Source organism: Salvelinus alpinus, chromosome 26 (genome assembly GCF_045679555.1).
Source record: "Salvelinus alpinus chromosome 26, SLU_Salpinus.1, whole genome shotgun sequence".
NCBI lineage: Eukaryota > Metazoa > Chordata > Actinopteri > Salmoniformes > Salmonidae > Salvelinus > Salvelinus alpinus.
The window spans coordinates 4,399,465-4,416,281 of record NC_092111.1 but is presented as its reverse complement, the minus strand read 5'-3'; the positions used below and the strand labels follow the sequence as shown (position 1 = coordinate 4,416,281).

At 41.8% G+C, this 16,817-nt stretch overlaps 1 protein-coding gene across 1 annotated transcript; it reads right to left on the bottom strand.

Moving 5' to 3' along the window:
- Window positions 1-291: 291 nt before the first annotated feature.
- On the bottom strand, window positions 292-6,553 carry trhrb (thyrotropin-releasing hormone receptor b). The gene is made up of 2 exons (XM_071367299.1): window positions 5,411-6,553; window positions 292-3,299 (listed from the first exon to the last, which is right to left on the bottom strand). The coding sequence occupies exons 1-2, from the start codon at window positions 6,179-6,181 to the stop codon at window positions 2,871-2,873; spliced, it is 1,200 nt and encodes a 399-aa protein (XP_071223400.1). The 5' UTR covers window positions 6,182-6,553; the 3' UTR covers window positions 292-2,870.
- Window positions 6,554-16,817: the final 10,264 nt, after the last annotated feature.

Here is a 16,817-nt window from a genome sequence, read left to right as displayed (position 1 = left end):
GAGCAACATTATATCCTTTGCGTCAGACTCGTTAAAGAAAATATATTTGTCCAGTTTGAGGTGAGTAATCGCTGTTCTGATATCCAGAAACTCTTTTTGGTCATAAGAGATGCTAGCGTCAACATTATGTACAAAATAATTTACAAACATTGCAAAATAACACACAAAACAGTACATTTGGTTAGGAGCCCGCAAAGCGGCAGCCATCCCCTCCAGCGCCATTCACTATCAATATCACATACATTATCAATGTCACGATCGTTATAATGAGTGGACCAAGATGCAGCGTGGTATGGTCCCAACCTCTTTATTTGGACGTGAAACTCAAAGAAAACAATAAAGCGCAAAACGAAACGTGAAGCTAATATAGTGCTCGCAGGCAACTATACATAGACAAGATCTCTCAAAGCACAACGGGGAAATGGCTGCCTAAATATGATCCCCAATCAGAGACAGCGATAAACAGCTGCCTCTGATTGGGAACCATACCAGGCCAACATAGATATACTGTATAATCACCTAGATGACCCACCCTAGTCACACCCCGACCTAACCAACATAGAGAATAAAAAGCTCTCTATGGTCAGGGCGTGACAATCAAGCAAGTCGGAAGTTTACATACACTTACGTTGGAGTCATTAAAACTCATTTTTCAACCACTCCACAAATTTCTTGTTAACAAACTATAGTTTTGGCAAGTCGGTTAGGACATCTACTTTGTGCATGACACAAGTAATTTTCCCAACAATTGTTTACAGACAGATTATTTCACTTATAATTCACTGTATCACAATTCCAATGGGTCAGAAGTTTACATACACTGAGTTGACTGTGCCTTTTAACAGCTTGGAAATTCCAGAAAATGATGTCATGGCTTTGGAAGCTTCTGATAGGCTATTTGACATAATTCGGCTGAATCTAGTTGATAATCCCTGCTTTAATGTATGCCATTTTCAGACAGAACATTTACATACTAAATGCCACATGATCCATAACTGAAAAGGGTATGCTAGTGAGCTGTCTAGTCTGTAATATGTTTAAAGTACTCAATTAAATGTATTTTATAAAGCCCTTTTTACATCAGCAGCTACAGTATGTTTACAATATGTTATATACATAATCACCATTCTCTCTGGTCAAATTACCCCAGTCAAATGTTTTTAAAGTTGTTTATTTGAATCATTATGGTAGTTGTTCCACAAAACATTATTCAAAACAACCGACAAATGCAATCATATTCATTTAAAAGGAACGACGTCCACCATATGTTACTGCACAATATACTTAATGATATCTGTTCATCTTATTGATATCTAAATACTGATATCTATTTCAGCACTAAGGGGAAAAAAAGTACTTTTACTGTATATGTAGCTGACAATTCACAGAAAAATCGTACATCAATCCACATACAGCGATCCTCACCTCAAGCAAACAGGATTTGAAATAAAGTACAAGAACGATACCTTTACAAATACTTTCAAAATATATTTTGATAGTTTCCACAAAGTGATGCACGATTTCATTAATAATCAAGGTGACAAATTTGTACATTCACGGAAGGTAAAATGTATCGATCACTCTACATTGAAATAATCATTGAACTCTCGGCAGTGTACAGCTGGCTAAGAAATATGATATAGATTTATGTTATGACAGTTATGGCACCCTGGCAAATTGTGTTGCCTTTGTGCAGCAGGGCACACTCATAGATTCCCCAGTTCCAGGACCCAGGGGGGATATATATCAATCATCTCAGAGCAGGAGTGCCGAAGCACGATCGGTTTTGCCTTTCAAATCCCAATGAATAACTAAGATTAAATGGACTGGGGGACCTGATCCTAGAGGCAGAAAAGTCCCAATACACCACAATATATACAGTAACTGTATCAAAATCATAATCACTCGCTCTTGATCATCCAAAATGGACTCAAGTTTTGATGTTTACATTTTACTCTCTGTAACAAATAGCCTACAGATTTTTTCACATTACACAATAATATGATCCATAATATAATAAAATAAAGAAAAATCTAAATTGGGAAATAGGCCTGCATAAAGGCCTTAGACTCATAAGTCTGTATACCTTGTTTGAGAAAGAGAGAAAGAGAGAGGCTTGTCTCTGACCCTGCCAGTGAGGTCTCATTAAGAGTGGAAAATGTGCCATTTGAGTCACACCAGGGCAGTTCACATTGTCTGTGTCCCAAGAGCACAAACCTGAAACGTGTGTCTGTTCTTGGGACTTGTGTCTGAAGAGCAAACACAACACAGTAATGTGTCACCACATAGCCTTCACATTGTACTGTACATGGGGCCTTACAATTACTCCCCGAAGGTCAAGCTTGGGTCTCTTCAGTGTGAGTGAAAATGGCTGTGACACAGGACAGTTGAGAGCAAGTCATAGTCCTGTGGCCACAGCACATCTAGTTGCTAACCCTGCTTGCCTCTCAGTCCAGTGAGGTCTCATTCAGTGGGAAATCTCCACCTTGAGTCAAACCGGGACAGCTCACAATGTGTATCTGAAGATGAGTGTCTGAGTACACATCCCACTGGGCACAAACTGGTTGAATCAACATTGTTCCAATGTAATTTGTCAAGGTGTTGACGTGGAATCTATGTGGAAATATATTGGATTTGCAAAAAGTGACTCAAATATACAGTAATAATGTATTCACATCTCAGGCAGGGACTAAAATGTTTTGTTAGCTTCACCCAGGACACTGTTTTCACACTTGACAGACCAGACACACCAATGGCTCTAAAATATAGTCTGTTCACACCAAAAACGTCAGCACCTCCAAAGCTGTCCCTCAAGGCTTAGAGGAGCTGTCATCTTCAGTGACTGAACCCTGAACCCGAACCTTACAACATCAGTCATTGCATAAAGTCACCTTGCTGTACACACAGGTGTCCTGAAACACCATCTTCTTGTCAGGCAACTCACAGGTTACCGTGATCTCGTCCAGCTCTGTGTTGAATTGGTCCGTCGTCTCCACCATAGATGTGTCCTTGACCACGCTGTAGGTCAGCGCCACACCGTACGTGCCGCCGGTAGGCTTCCCAGAGCCTTTCCGTCCGCAGAGGCAGAGCTTGCGGAAGGCGGCACGGAACTTCTGCGACATAGCATTGTAGATGATGGGGTTGATTGCGCTGTTGAGGTAGACACAGCTCCGACAGAAGAGAATAAACCAGGTATTCATGTAGGCCTGCTCCAGGAAGGAGTTTACCACCACCAGGGTGCGGTACGGCATCCACAGCACAGCGAACAGGATCACCACCACAGCCAGCATCTTGGTCACCTACGACATGGAAGAGAAGGTGACTATGGGCCACTTTTCAATCAACGCTACTGGGTTTATTTCCCTTACACTGCAGTCTGCAATATTCTCAGCAATACAATAATTATAGAGTGAGACAGAAATGCCATCTGTTGTGTAGATCCAGCTATACTGTTTATGTCTCAAGGTTCCATATAATTTCAGATGGTGCCTATATTTCTCATTCATTTGGAATTGAAGTATATTGGATCTACAGATTGGGCTATACAATCATCTGAATAACTTTGATTTTGTAGTGAACTGTCACTTTAAACGTGTAATACACATGTAACATTAGTTGTTTGGATTAGTTAGCTTATAAAAACTGATCATTATTTCAAATTATTATAATATTAGTCACTTTATCTCTACATATATGTACAGTACATACTGTATATACTGTACCTCAAACACCTCGCACCCCTGCACATCGACTAACTACTGGTTCCCCTTGTATATAGTCAAGTTATCATTACTCATTGTGTATTTATTCCTCGTGTTATTATTTTTGGATGATTTCTCTATTTTTCCTCTCTGCATTGTTGGGAAATAAGCATTGCACTGTTAGTCTACACCTGTTTTTTACAAGCATATGACAAATCAAATATGATTTTATTTGGACTCCCTCAGTAGGCCTACTCTGGATGTTATGTCCCAAAGCTAGGGGTCAGTTTGATGTAATACCAAATTCCAATTTTATTTGTCACATGCTTCGTAAACAACAGGTGTAGACTAACAGTGAAATGCTTAATTCCAAACAATGCATTGACTATAGCTCAGCATTCAACACCAGGTAATGGCTCTCGGAGTGTGGTGTCAGGAAAATAGCCTCTCACTCAACATCAACAAAACAAAGGAGATGATCGTGGACTTCAGGAAACAGCAGAGGGACCACCCCCCTATCCACATCGATGGGAGAGCAGTGGAGAAGGTGGAAAGCTTTAAGTTCCTCGGCGTACAGATCACTGACCAACTGAAATGGTCTACCCACAGAGAAAGTTTGGTGAAGAAGGTGCAACAGCACCTCTTCAACCTCAGGAGGCTGAAGGAATGTGGCTTGTCACCTAAACACCTCACAAACTTTTACAGATGCACAATTGAGAGCATCCTGTCGGGCTGTATCACCGCCTGGTACGCAATTGCACCGCGCACAACCGTAAAGGCTCTCCAGAGGGTGGTGCGGTCTGCACAACGCATTACCGGAGGCAAACTACCTGGCCTCCAGGACACCTACAGCACCCGATGTCACAGTAAGGCCAAAAGGAGCATCAAGGACAACAACCACCTGAGCCACTGCCTGGACACCCCGCTACCATCCAGAAGGTGAGGTCAGTACAGGTGCATCAAAGCTGGGACCGGGAGACTGAAAAACAGCTTTTATCTCAAGGCCATCAGACTATTAAACAGCCATCACTAGTACATTAGAGGCTGCTGCCTATAGGCATAGTCTAGAAAGCACTGGCCACTTTAATAAATGGAACACTAGTCATTTTAATAATGTTTACACATTACTCATCTCGTATGTATATACAGTATTCTATACTATCTTTTGCATCTTAGCCTATGTCACTCTGTCATTGCTCATCCATATATTTATATATTCTTATTCCATTCCATATTCCATTACGTATTTCTTGTGGAATTGTTAGATATTACTTGTTAGATATGGCTGCACTGTAGGAACTAGAAGCACAATAAGTTCGCTACACTCGCAATAACATCTGCTTAACACGTGTATGTGACCAATACAATTTGATTGGATTTTGATTCGATTGGAACAGTGAAATGCTTAATTCCCAACAATGCAGAGAGGAAATAATACGAAATGAGACCAGGCTGCACACAGACTGCTGATGTTGTGTCAAAAAGCTACACACTCCCGTAGTGTCCCAAAGCTAACTCACCGCTTATGCTGGCTACCATTCTGTATTCCAATGTATTACCAATACCCAATGAATAGGAGCGCACTTGTAGTTTTAGGTACCCGACTCCTGATGTTGTGTCAAAAAGCTAACTCACCCATGTGCATTCCAATTTATTATCAATTGCTAATGAATAGGAGCGCACTTATTTTTTTAGGAACCGCAAATCACCTGTCTCCGAGAAGTAGCGGTAGTGCTGGTGTGGTGGGAGTTTTTACATCCCCTCGTTGTGTTGCTTTGTTCATTTTTACTTTTATCCTTGCGTTCAGAAGGTAACGGATTCATGATCAGGATTCTGGCGATGAGACCATACAGAATGGTAGCCAGCATAAGCGGCACAACAAAAAATATCCCGAAATCCAAAAAGTAAATGGGCAAATAGAGTTGTCTTGAAACTTTGTAGCTGCATATCACGATGGTCACGTCGTTCTCATATGCTTCTTCTTTGATATCTGACAGGTAGAACCACATGACGGAGTAGAGTAAAGTGAAACCCCAGACAAACAATATTATCTTCTTGGCTCTGGACAGTGTGCACAGCAACTGGGCTTTTATCGGGTGGCAAATAGCGATGTACCTTTCGATGGTAAAGGCGGTGATAGAGCAGGACGATGCATTGATTCCCAGGTACTGGAGGTAGGTGATTCCGAGACATCCTGAGCGGCCGAACACCCAAGACCCGAAGATGCTGTCCGTGATATTCGGTAAGCCCGCCGCAGTTAGTACGATGAGATCTGCAACGGCCAAGCTCACCAGGTAGCAGTTGGTGGGTGTCCTCATGTGTTTAGTGGTAAGCACCACTAAGATCACCATAACATTACCAACGATCCCAAAGGCGCATATCACGAAAACTAACAAAGTGCTCACCACTTTGTATTCGATTATTTGGTCCGTCCAAGTCCCCCAAGTCTGATTATCTTGAGCTTCAGTAACATTTTCCATTTTCAGTTCTCTGAATATGTCGAGTAGAGAGAAAACAATTAACTTATAAAGTAGCCTTCTCGCTACACGTAGGCCTATAACCGAATCAGTAGGCTATTACACGGTAGAAGGCTAGTATATAATACTATGGGAAGTAAGCCTGTCAACCTACTAGTTGAAAAAGACATCCATGGTAGGGTATTGTGCTTCAATTCCAAAACATATATTTCCACTTTCTGTCTCACACTTGCAAAATAAGCATTGCGTATTCCTTGTCATATCGTGCGTAAAGGTGAGAGCATGCCGTTGTGTCCAGTGTTTCTTTCATCCAAAGTTGTAGCAAGTGAAACAGGGAGTCAGTGCGCGCATCGAAGTCACAGTGGTGTCACTAAATACGGAGAGTGGGCCTGACTGAAAGGGATGAGAGGAGGGATGCTGGTTTTTGTTCATTTTCTCTGCATCATCAGACATTACGCAATGCGCTCTCTGAGATTTGACGATTTGGGGGGAATGATCTGTCACCAGTTGCTTTATGCCATCGTGAAAAAGTATTTTGTTTAGTAATTGAGTAAACAATTGAATCAATTTAACAGTGTATTGTTGGTTCATAACCGTTGGTAAGAATGGTGAAACTAATTTGAATGGTGATGTGACTAGCCCACAATACATACACATTTGATTCCCTTTTTTAGGATATCATTGTAAATGTAAAAAAAAAAATTATTCTAACCATAATAGTATACTTTATCATTTGGAGACACTTTTTGTGGATGTGACATTCACAAATGGTGGTAACAAAAAGCATTCAGTAATAATAAGTAAGTTACTGCTTACTATGCAGATGTTATTATTCAGTGTCCCTTAGGCTATGGCAGGCAAATACATATTTGGCTGCAAGAGGAGCCATTGCTCCTTCGCCCATGAGTATTTTTAGTTTTTCCTCTGGGTTTAATAAGTTAAAATTTGGAATAAATGTAGTCATTTCTGTGAATAATGAATCTCTTGGTGAGGAATATTTATCACAGAAAAGGAGAAAGTGCATCTCTGTTTCTACCTCCCCTGTCAGGCAGTGACCACATACGCTCCTCTTTGGGAAGCCATGTCTTATGTCTGCCAGTTTCTATTGCTAATTGGTGGTCTCTCAGCCTGTAGCTTCGTATCTCTGATAGAGTAGAGATAATCAGCCAATTCATATTCTCTGTTTAGGGTCAGATTGTCAGAGTCGTGTGTATAGGTGGCAGGGAAGTCAGGCGCAGGAGAGTCAAATGGAGTGTAATGGAGTCTCTTTAATAGCAGTCCACTAAACATACTCCAAACACTAAATGTACATCAAAAACAAAAGTGGGTACGAGGACCTCGCACACCTATACAGACACATAATACAACACTGACATAAAAACAATCTCTGACAAAGACATGAGGGGAAACAGAGGGTTAAATATACAACAGGTAATGAATGTGATTGAAACCAGGTGTGTAGGAAGACAAGACAAAACCAATGGAAAATGAAAAATGGATCAATGATGGCTAGAAGACCGGTGACGTCGACCGCCGAATACCGCCGAACAAGGAGAGGCAACAACTTCGGCAGAAGTCGTGACACAGATAGCAAATTAGTCGGCTTTGGGATTTTGTTTCGTTTTTCCAATGTTGTATATATGAGTCCTTTGATTGGTTCATGATTTTGTTTATTGGAATTCTTTCTTTTGAAGCAGTGCTGGTGTCAGCTTGGTTGGTTAGGTCCAACACTAGCTGACTGAGAGGACTCGTTTCTGGGCTCAGCTCTTGGGTTTGAAGTGCTTTAAATTGCTGACTTGAATTTGGACTTGAATTTAGATGTAGCCAAAATGTTAATGATCTTTTCTGTATTTTCATTATTACTGGAAAGCGGCCCAATTCTGCCCTACATGCAGTAGTTGGTGTATTTCTCTGGACTTGTAGGATTTTCCGACAGAATTCTGCATGTAGGGCTTCAATTGGATGTTTGTCCCACATTTTAAAGTCCAGTTTATTGAGTGGCCCCCAAACCTCACTTCCGTAAAGAGCTATTGGTAGGATTACACTGTCAAATATTTTGGTCCAAATTCCAATTGGGATGTTGATTTTGAATAATTTCATTTTTATTGCGTACAATGCTCTGCGGGCTTTTTCTTTGAGTGCATTCACTGCCATATTAAAGTTTCTCGATGCAGATATGGTCAGACCAAGGTAGGTGTAATTTTTAGTGTGTTCAATTATGGTGGTGTTCAGGGTGAATTTATATTTGTGTTTCTGCCATGTTTTTTTGTTGTTGGAAAATCATGATTTTTGTTTTTTGAAAATTTACTGCCAGGGCCCAATTATGGCAATATTGCTCTAGAATATTAATGTTCTGTTGAAGACCTTCTTTGGTTGGTGATAGAGGTATTTCACCTCTGTGTCAAAAGTCCTGGGGCTGGAGAATGGTCCAACATGTCTGCTAATTCATTGATATAAATGTTGAAAAGATTTGGACTCAAACTCCAGCCTTGTCTCACACATCGACATTGTGAAAATAATTCTGTTCTTTGGTTTTTTATTTTTATTGCACACTTGTTTTCTGTGTACATACATTTTATTAAGTCATACACCTTACCACCAAGCCCACTTTGGAGAATTTTGTGATCAGTAGTGCGATGGTTAGGGAGAAAGCATTTAGTTATTGACATTTAGTTATTTAATTTTTTTCTTGAAGAAAGGTTTGAATTCTTGAATTCAAAATGCTACAGAAAACATTTCCCAATTTACTGTTTATGCAAATTCCCCTGTAATTATTGGGGTCTGATTTGTCTCCACTTTTGTGGATAGGGGAGATGAACCCCTGGTTCCAGACATCAGGGAAGCAGCCAGAAGTTAAAACCATGTTGAACATTTTAAGCACAGCATTTTGCAACTCAGGTGTGCTGTTTTTCAGCATTTCATTTCTGATGTTGTCTAGACCACAAGCCTTCTTTGATTTAATAGATTTGAGCTTTGCATTTAGTTCTTGTTGGGTTATTGGGTAATCTAATGGATTTTGGTTGTTTTTAATGACTGATTCAAGGATGTTCAATTTTTCTTTAATTTCTAATTGGTTCTGTTGTAAGTCTTTTTGTGGGATGTTTTTGTATAGATTATCAAAATAGGTTTTCCAAATTCCTACATCTTGTATGGCTAATTCTTGTGGCTTTGTCGTGCTTAAATTGTTCCACATGTCCCAGAACAGATTTTGGTCAATTGCGTTTTCAATTTCATCAAGTGTCTTGTTGGTATAATTCAATTTCTTGCGTTTCAGTGTTTGTTTATACTGTTTCAGAGTTTCAAAGTATTCATATCGTAGCTCTGGGTTGTTTTGCTGCTTATGTTTTTTGTTTGACATTTGTCTTAGGTGTTTTCTAATTGTTTTACATTCATTATCAAACCATTTGTCAGAAACATTTTGTTAATTTGTTTCTGATGTTGCATTTCTTTGGTTTTCTCAAATTTGCTTTCGATGCTGCTTTTTGGAATATGCAGTTGATGTTTTGAGTAGCCGAATTGACACCATCTTTATTGTTTTGGTATTGTGAGTTATTGAAAAACTGTATAGAGTTCATCATTTCATTTGAGTTCAATTTTTCAATTAATCTCTTTGCACTGTTTGGAGCCCATCTGTACGATTGGTTTATGTTGTAGAGTTTATTGGGCAGTTTAAAAAAATAATATTGCCGGTTAATTTATTCAGAAACACGTTGATCTGACTGTGATCTGACAATGGTGTCTGTGGTCTGACAGTGAATGCACTAATGGAGGAGGGGTCAATGTCAGTGATGGCATAATCGACTACACTTGTCCCAAGAGCTGAGCAGTAAGTAAACTGACCTAAAGAGTCCCCTCTGATTCTACCATTAAGCATGTACAGGCCTAAGGCTCGACAGAGATGCACTAACTCCTTCCCATTTTTGTTCAGTATTTGGTCAGGACTGTTTCTATTATTTATAATAGCACTACTGTACAAGGAGGGGTGTCCAAATATGTGGTGGTTACCTCCCGCATCAGTGTAGTCAGGCTCAGAACCTGTTCTTGCATTGAAATCTCCACAAAGAAGGACTTTACCCTCTGCCTGAAATGTAATGATTTCTGTATGGAGATTTTCAAAAAACTGATTATCATAATATGATGAATCTGAAGGAGGAGCATAAGCTGCACATATGTACACGTCATTGTCACAATAGATTGTACCTTTGTTAAGTTTTAGCCAAATGTGACTGGTACCTTTTTTCCTTTCATTCAGTGCTAAGTCCTGCTTATGCCAAATGATGATTCCACATACATGTATACATAAATACATACATACATACATACATACATACATACATACATACATACATACATACATACATACATATATACTGTACATATACATACATACAGTACATACAGTACATACATACATACATATACACATATACATATATACATACATATACACACATACATACATACATACACACACCATTACATATAATTATTATTATAATACCGGTGCCAATAAAATTAAGAATAGTTTTAAACAAATGAATAAGAATGGAATAAGATTGCACAAAAAATAAGTACAATGCAATCTGCAAGTGTGTGTGTGTGTGTGTGTGTGTGTGTGTGTGTGTGTGAGAGAATTAAAGGGTCTGTCTAGCTCAGTAGTCTGCATATTAGATGCAGTAGTTGGCGCACCTTTCCTATCTCTGATTGTTCTAGGTGTCTTTTGCCAGAGGTTACCTCAGCATATGTAGGCTGATGATCTGAATGATACATGGTGTGGACTGCATCATGTGGTGTACTTCTCTGAAGGACAGTGTTCTGTCCGACCCTGGAGTAGTGGTCAGAGTTGTGTTGTGATGGGCCAGGTCCAGTAGAGCTGTGTTGTGATGGGCCAGGTCCAGTAGAGCTGTGATGGGCCAGGTCTAGTAGAGCTGTGTTGTGATGGGCCAGGTCCAGTAGAGCTGTGTTGTGATGGGCCAGGTCTAGTAGAGCTGTGTTGTGATGGGCCAGGTCCAGTAGAGCTGTGTTGTGATGGGCCAGGTCTAGTAGAGCTGTGTTGTGATGGGCCTGGTGTAGTAGAGCTGTGTTGTGATGGGCCTGGTGTAGTAGAGCTGTGTTGTGATGGGCCTGGTCTAGTAGAGCTGTGTTGTGATGGGCCTGGTCTAGTAGAGCTGTGTTGTGATGGGCCTGGTCTAGTAGAGCTGTGTTGTGATGGGCCTGGTGTAGTAGAGCTGTGTTGTGATGGGCCTGGTCTAGTAGAGCTGTGTTGTGAAGGCCCTGGTCTAGTAGAGCTGTGTTGTAATGGGCCGTGTCTAGTCGTGCTGTCCTGAGGCGGGTCTGGTCTGGTAAATCTGTGCTGTGTTGTGCCTGGTCTAGTAGAGCTGTGCTGTAATAAGCCGTGTCTGGCTCTTTTCTCCTGGGGATGGTGGAGGTACTGTTGTTTCAGAATGTGGGGCGGGGGACCTCTGTTGCTGGGGTGATTGGTGTGTGGGTCCCTGCCAAGTGTTGCATCTTTTAGGTCCTTGGCAAAGGTTCTGATACTGTCCTGATCAAGATGTACATTATCGTATAAGTGTTGACATGTCAGAGTGGGGTGGTGAGCCGTTCTGACGTTGAGCAGTGAGGCACAGTCCACAGTGATCTGTTGATTTATTTTGTCGATCAACTTTCCTGGGAAGTCTTTTCTTGGTAGGAGGGTGGACACAACTATATTGGTTGTTGGGAACATGGCCTGTGCCCGTTCTGCCACTCTTCTCACTGCCCCAGATACATTTTCACCTTTGGCATGAAGGTCGTTTGTGCCAGTGTGGATGATGATGTTGTCGAGGGTGTCAATCCTGGTCTGACTGAGTAGCTGCATTGCACTCTCAGTTGTAGGACACCAGAACTTATACACCTGGTGTCTAGGGAATAATCTTTCCTGGACTAAGAACTTCCCATTTGAATCAATAAGGATTGCAGTTGTGGGTGACTGTCTGGGTGGAGCAGACTGGGAGACTGGTATTCTGACCTGGGCTGGAGCATACAGGGTGGCTGGTTGGCTGACCTGGGCTGGAGCAGACTGAGAGGCTGGTAGGTTGACCTGGGCTGGAGCACACTGTGCTGGAGCAGACTGGGAAGCAGGTAGGCTGACATGGGCTAGAGCAGACTGGGACGCTGGTTGGCTGATCTGGGCTGGAGCAGACTGGTAGGCTGGTGCAGTGTCATCAGGCTGTGTGGTGGAGGCCATGCTGGTCTCAGGTTCTGTTTGTGTTATGCCAAGCTGGTGGACATGTTCTCTAGATGCAGAGGACATAATGACTCGCTGCTGGTTGAGGGTGTCAATGTACCTCTCTCTTTGTTCTAGCTCCTTTCGTGTTGTGCTCAGATGGTCTCTGAGGTCATCATTTGTCTGACTCAGTTTGTCCATTCTGCTTTCTAATTTACCAATAGATGCTCTGCTCTCCTCCCTGAACTGTTTCATCTCTTCTTTTAGTTTCTGGACAGTGTCCTCCTCTTGAAGCTTGTTCTCTCTGAGTTCTATGACCTCTGCTTCGACTAGAGAGAGGGTGTTGTGGAAACGTTGCATAGCAGGTGTTCTTGGTGTTGTAGGCATGTCCTTGGCTCTGTCTGCTGCAGGTGAGGTAGGTAGAGGGACACCGAGGGCTTCTTGCTGGGTCACAGAGACCGTTGGGGCCTGCTTTTCTCCATCTCCCTCAACTTTTTCCTCAGTTTCTGAGATGATTTCAGCTTCTGCTTTTAGGGTAGCAAACCTATTCTCAAAAGCCTGGAGGCTTGAATCATTGTCTCTTGTGTCTTTAGAGGACTGTTTCACTTTGATATCCTTTTTCTTCTGTCCTTATTTTGTCTTTCTTTTCTTCTGTTAACTAGATATTCTTTGTTAGCTTCTTCCAGGAGAGACCCTAGCAACTGCTTAGCAACTGGTAAACAAATTCAGCTAGCTAAGAAAACGGTACAATTTTATGAAAAATAGTTACTTTTTCAAAAGCCTGTCATCTTTGTTTGTTGCTTGGTTTGTCTCCTATTCAGTCTTGCAGTTTTCTTTTGCTTTTTTCTGATGTACTTCACGCTAAAACCATGTAAATTTCAATATTTGTAGGAGCTCATTTTTTCAGCAGCTGCTGCTCAATTTGGAACTCCGGATTTCCGGAACACACACACACACACACACACACACACACACACACACACACACACACACACACACACACACACACACACACACACACACACACACACACACACACACACACACACACACACACACACACACACACACACACACACACACACACACACACACACACACACACTCTCTCTCTCTCTCTACTGAGAGACAGAGAGATAGATAGATAAAGATGAATCCCAATTAAATCTGTTTCTTAGAAAATAGAATATTCCACTGTGACTAGGTCTGAACATAGGATGATGGCAGCGGAGGTGTGGTAATCTATATTTTGTTCCGTGATGACATAACCCAAACATTTCTCAGGCCTCCCACTGATTGTCAGGATCGGTAATTGGGGTTTCTAATGTTCAACACAACCATCAGGCACTGGGCTCTTCACCATCGGGAACAATGAACAAAAGGCACTCGGCGTGATAAAGAAAATAACTTTGTCACAAAGACTTGGTGGAAGTGTTGTTTACATGGATGTCAGCCATTTAAACACGGAACAGAAGAAGAGAAGTCCAAATGAAGCTTCCCATGCCTCTTACACAAAGCTGCAGTATATACGAACATGCATATTGATGTAATACTTCATGCTACAGAATATGTCTCGTCTACAGCTCAGTCCATTTGAAATTCTCAGCCCCCATAGAGTAAAAAAACACATTAGTGCACGAACGCTTGACAGTAAGGCAAGGGCAAGCAGGGCATCTCAGTCGGGTTCATTTAGAGCGAAGTTAGGGGGACATGGGGTTTGAATAGACTCTACCCATAGGGACTTTGTTATGATGTGGTACGAGGGGACGGGGAGATCTTGATCTAATTGAGATAATGGGGTCGAGTTGGTACGAGGAAAATCAAATGTGTCCCACATCAGGATGACACAACCAGAATAGCGCCTGAGATATTAAAGGGGCGATCTGCGGTTCGAACAACAACAAAGCTGTCGCACCGCCGATGGTTTAGTAAACAGCGGAAGGATGTGGCTGTAGAAATGTAACCACTCTCAAACTCATGGACACAGTAATGGACATATGAACTGACCATCCGTTACATACACATTCTAGTTTTAACCACTCGTTCTAAGGCTACACAGCGTTTGTTTACATTTACATTGGTTACAAACAAAGGTGTGTAAACAAGCTCATATTTTGGGCCCCGGTGGGGTACAACAGTTGAATTAAGATCATGAGACATCTACAATTTATATTCTTGAAGAATCAATAGGTATACATTGAGTGTACAAAACATTACGGACACCTTCCTAATATTGTGTTGCACCCCCTTTGCCCTCAGAAGAGCCTCAATTTATTTTGAGCATGGACTAAAAGGTGTCGAAAGCGTTCCACAGGGATGCTGGCCCATGTTGACTCCAATGCTTCCCACAGTTGTGTCAAGTTGGCTGGATGTCCTTTGGGTGGTGGACCATTCTTGATACCCACAGGAAACTGTTGAGTGAAAAATCCAGCTGCTTTGCGGTTCTTGACACACTAAAAACCGGTGCACCTGGCCCCTAGGCTAGCATACCCCATTCAAAGGCACTTAAATATTTTGTCTTGCTCATTCACCCTTTGAATGGCACAGATATGCAATTTTGTGCGGCAGGTAACCTAGTGGTTAGAGCGTTGGATTTGTAACCGAAAGGTTGCAAGATCGAATCCCCGAGCTGACAAGGTAAAACTCTGTCGTTCTGCCCCTGAACAATGCAGTTAACCCACTGTTCCTAGGCCGCCATTGAAAATAAGAATTTGTTCTTTAACTGACTTGCCTAGTTAAATAAAGGTACAATAAAATAAAAAAAACTCAATTGTCTCAAGGCTTAAAAATCCTTCTTTAACCTGTCTCCTCCCCTTCATCTACACTGATTGAAGCGGATTTAACAAGTGACATCAATAAAAGATCATAACTGGATTAACCTGGTCAGTCTATGCCATGGGAGGGGCAGGTGTTCCTAATGTTTTGTACACTCAATGTATATAATTCATTTAAAAATGGATGTAGCAACTGCAGCCCGTGAGTTTTTTATGTCTTGCTTTGATTCTGACTACATGATGTCTATGTAAATGAGGGAGGGATAGCAATGATACTGTATGTAAACATTAGGCTTGCCTTGTACCATAACATTTAGCTTGATGCCCATTTATTATATGTAGGCCTATAAAACCCTGTCATACCCCACAATTTCTCTCACTATACAGTAGCAACTACGGCAGAGCATTGTAGTGATACTGAAGCTTCTCTGAGAGAAAACAGATTAAAATGTTTACATGCCTGTGATTTCATTGCCGATTCATCTGGGATTCCACTGCTTATTCTATTCAACACTGAACGTGAGAATTATCTCTCCCCCACACCAACTGTGCTGTTGGTAAGGTGGTAAAGGAACAGTGCAGAGAATCGTGCCAAAGCTTGACTATTTATGTAATTTTGTTCTGAACAGGCAAGAATGCTACCAGCAGCCCATTCTGAGCCACAGGTGGTCAAGAACTGCTGGGAATCATACCACAGTTGTCCCTATTCTCTCTCTTTTCTCCTTTAGCTTGAAATAATGAGGGGTATTAAAATATTTCATTTCTTTGTGTCTGAAAGAAAATAACATATTGGTTTTGCTTAACAATTTCTGAACAGGCAACACAGTTTATATTCCACTTTGCTTTGACTGTGATTCAATGCTTGAGATCAAGTACGGGAGTAATACTGAGGGTCAATGGCCATTGGCCTGTCTAAGTAAACACATTCTAGTCTAGACAGACAACATGCACAATGGCAACAATCACAATACAAACTGGATATGCTTCCCAAAGTGCACATACAGTATCTTGCTGTTCACAGTAAATACAAGGCTCTGGTCAAGGTGAAATGGTCTCAGATGGTACTTGAACTTTATTACAAGAATACCATATATTTTCTGATTAAAGCCCTGGGGGCCGAAACATCTTCCTTTTAATCTTTAACGAATAATCTTTAACGAATATAACTCATCATCTTACTTTGACCAATCTTTGAGGGTTGCAAACAAGTTATGTGGACCGCTTATACGGCAGTGCGTCTGCCTTCACGTTCTGGGAACCTGGTCTGTAGGAAAGGGAAAAAACTAAACGGGGGAAAAATGCCCACCTTGTCTGGCGAGGGTTCAGTCTCCTCGCTGCCCGGATGTACTCCAGATTGCGGTGGTCAGTCCAGATGAGAAAAGGGTGTTTAGCCCCCTCAAGTCAATGTCTCCACGCCTTCAGAGCCTTGACAACAGCCAACAGCTCCCGGCCCTCATAGTTTCGCTCCGCCGGGCTGAGCTTCTTCGAGAAGAAGGCACAGGGGTGGAGCTTTGATGGCGTACCCGAGCGCTGAGAGAGCACGGCTTCTATCCCAGCCTCAGATGCATCCACATCCACTATGAATGCCAAAGAAGGATCCGGATGGGCCAGCACGGGAGCCGAGGTAAACAGAGCCCTCAGGTGACCAAAAGCCCTGTCC

What these genes read in the sequence shown, in the direction of transcription:
- trhrb (XM_071367299.1), bottom strand. Translation starts at nt 6,181, where the DNA reads ATGGAAAATGTTACTGAAGCTCAAGATAATCAGACTTGGGGGACTTGG. An exon ending in CCGCTACTTCTCGGAGACAG is followed by an intron (nt 3,300 to 5,410) that starts GTGATTTGCGGT and finishes TCCATGTCGTAG; the next exon opens with GTGACCAAGATGCTGGCTGT.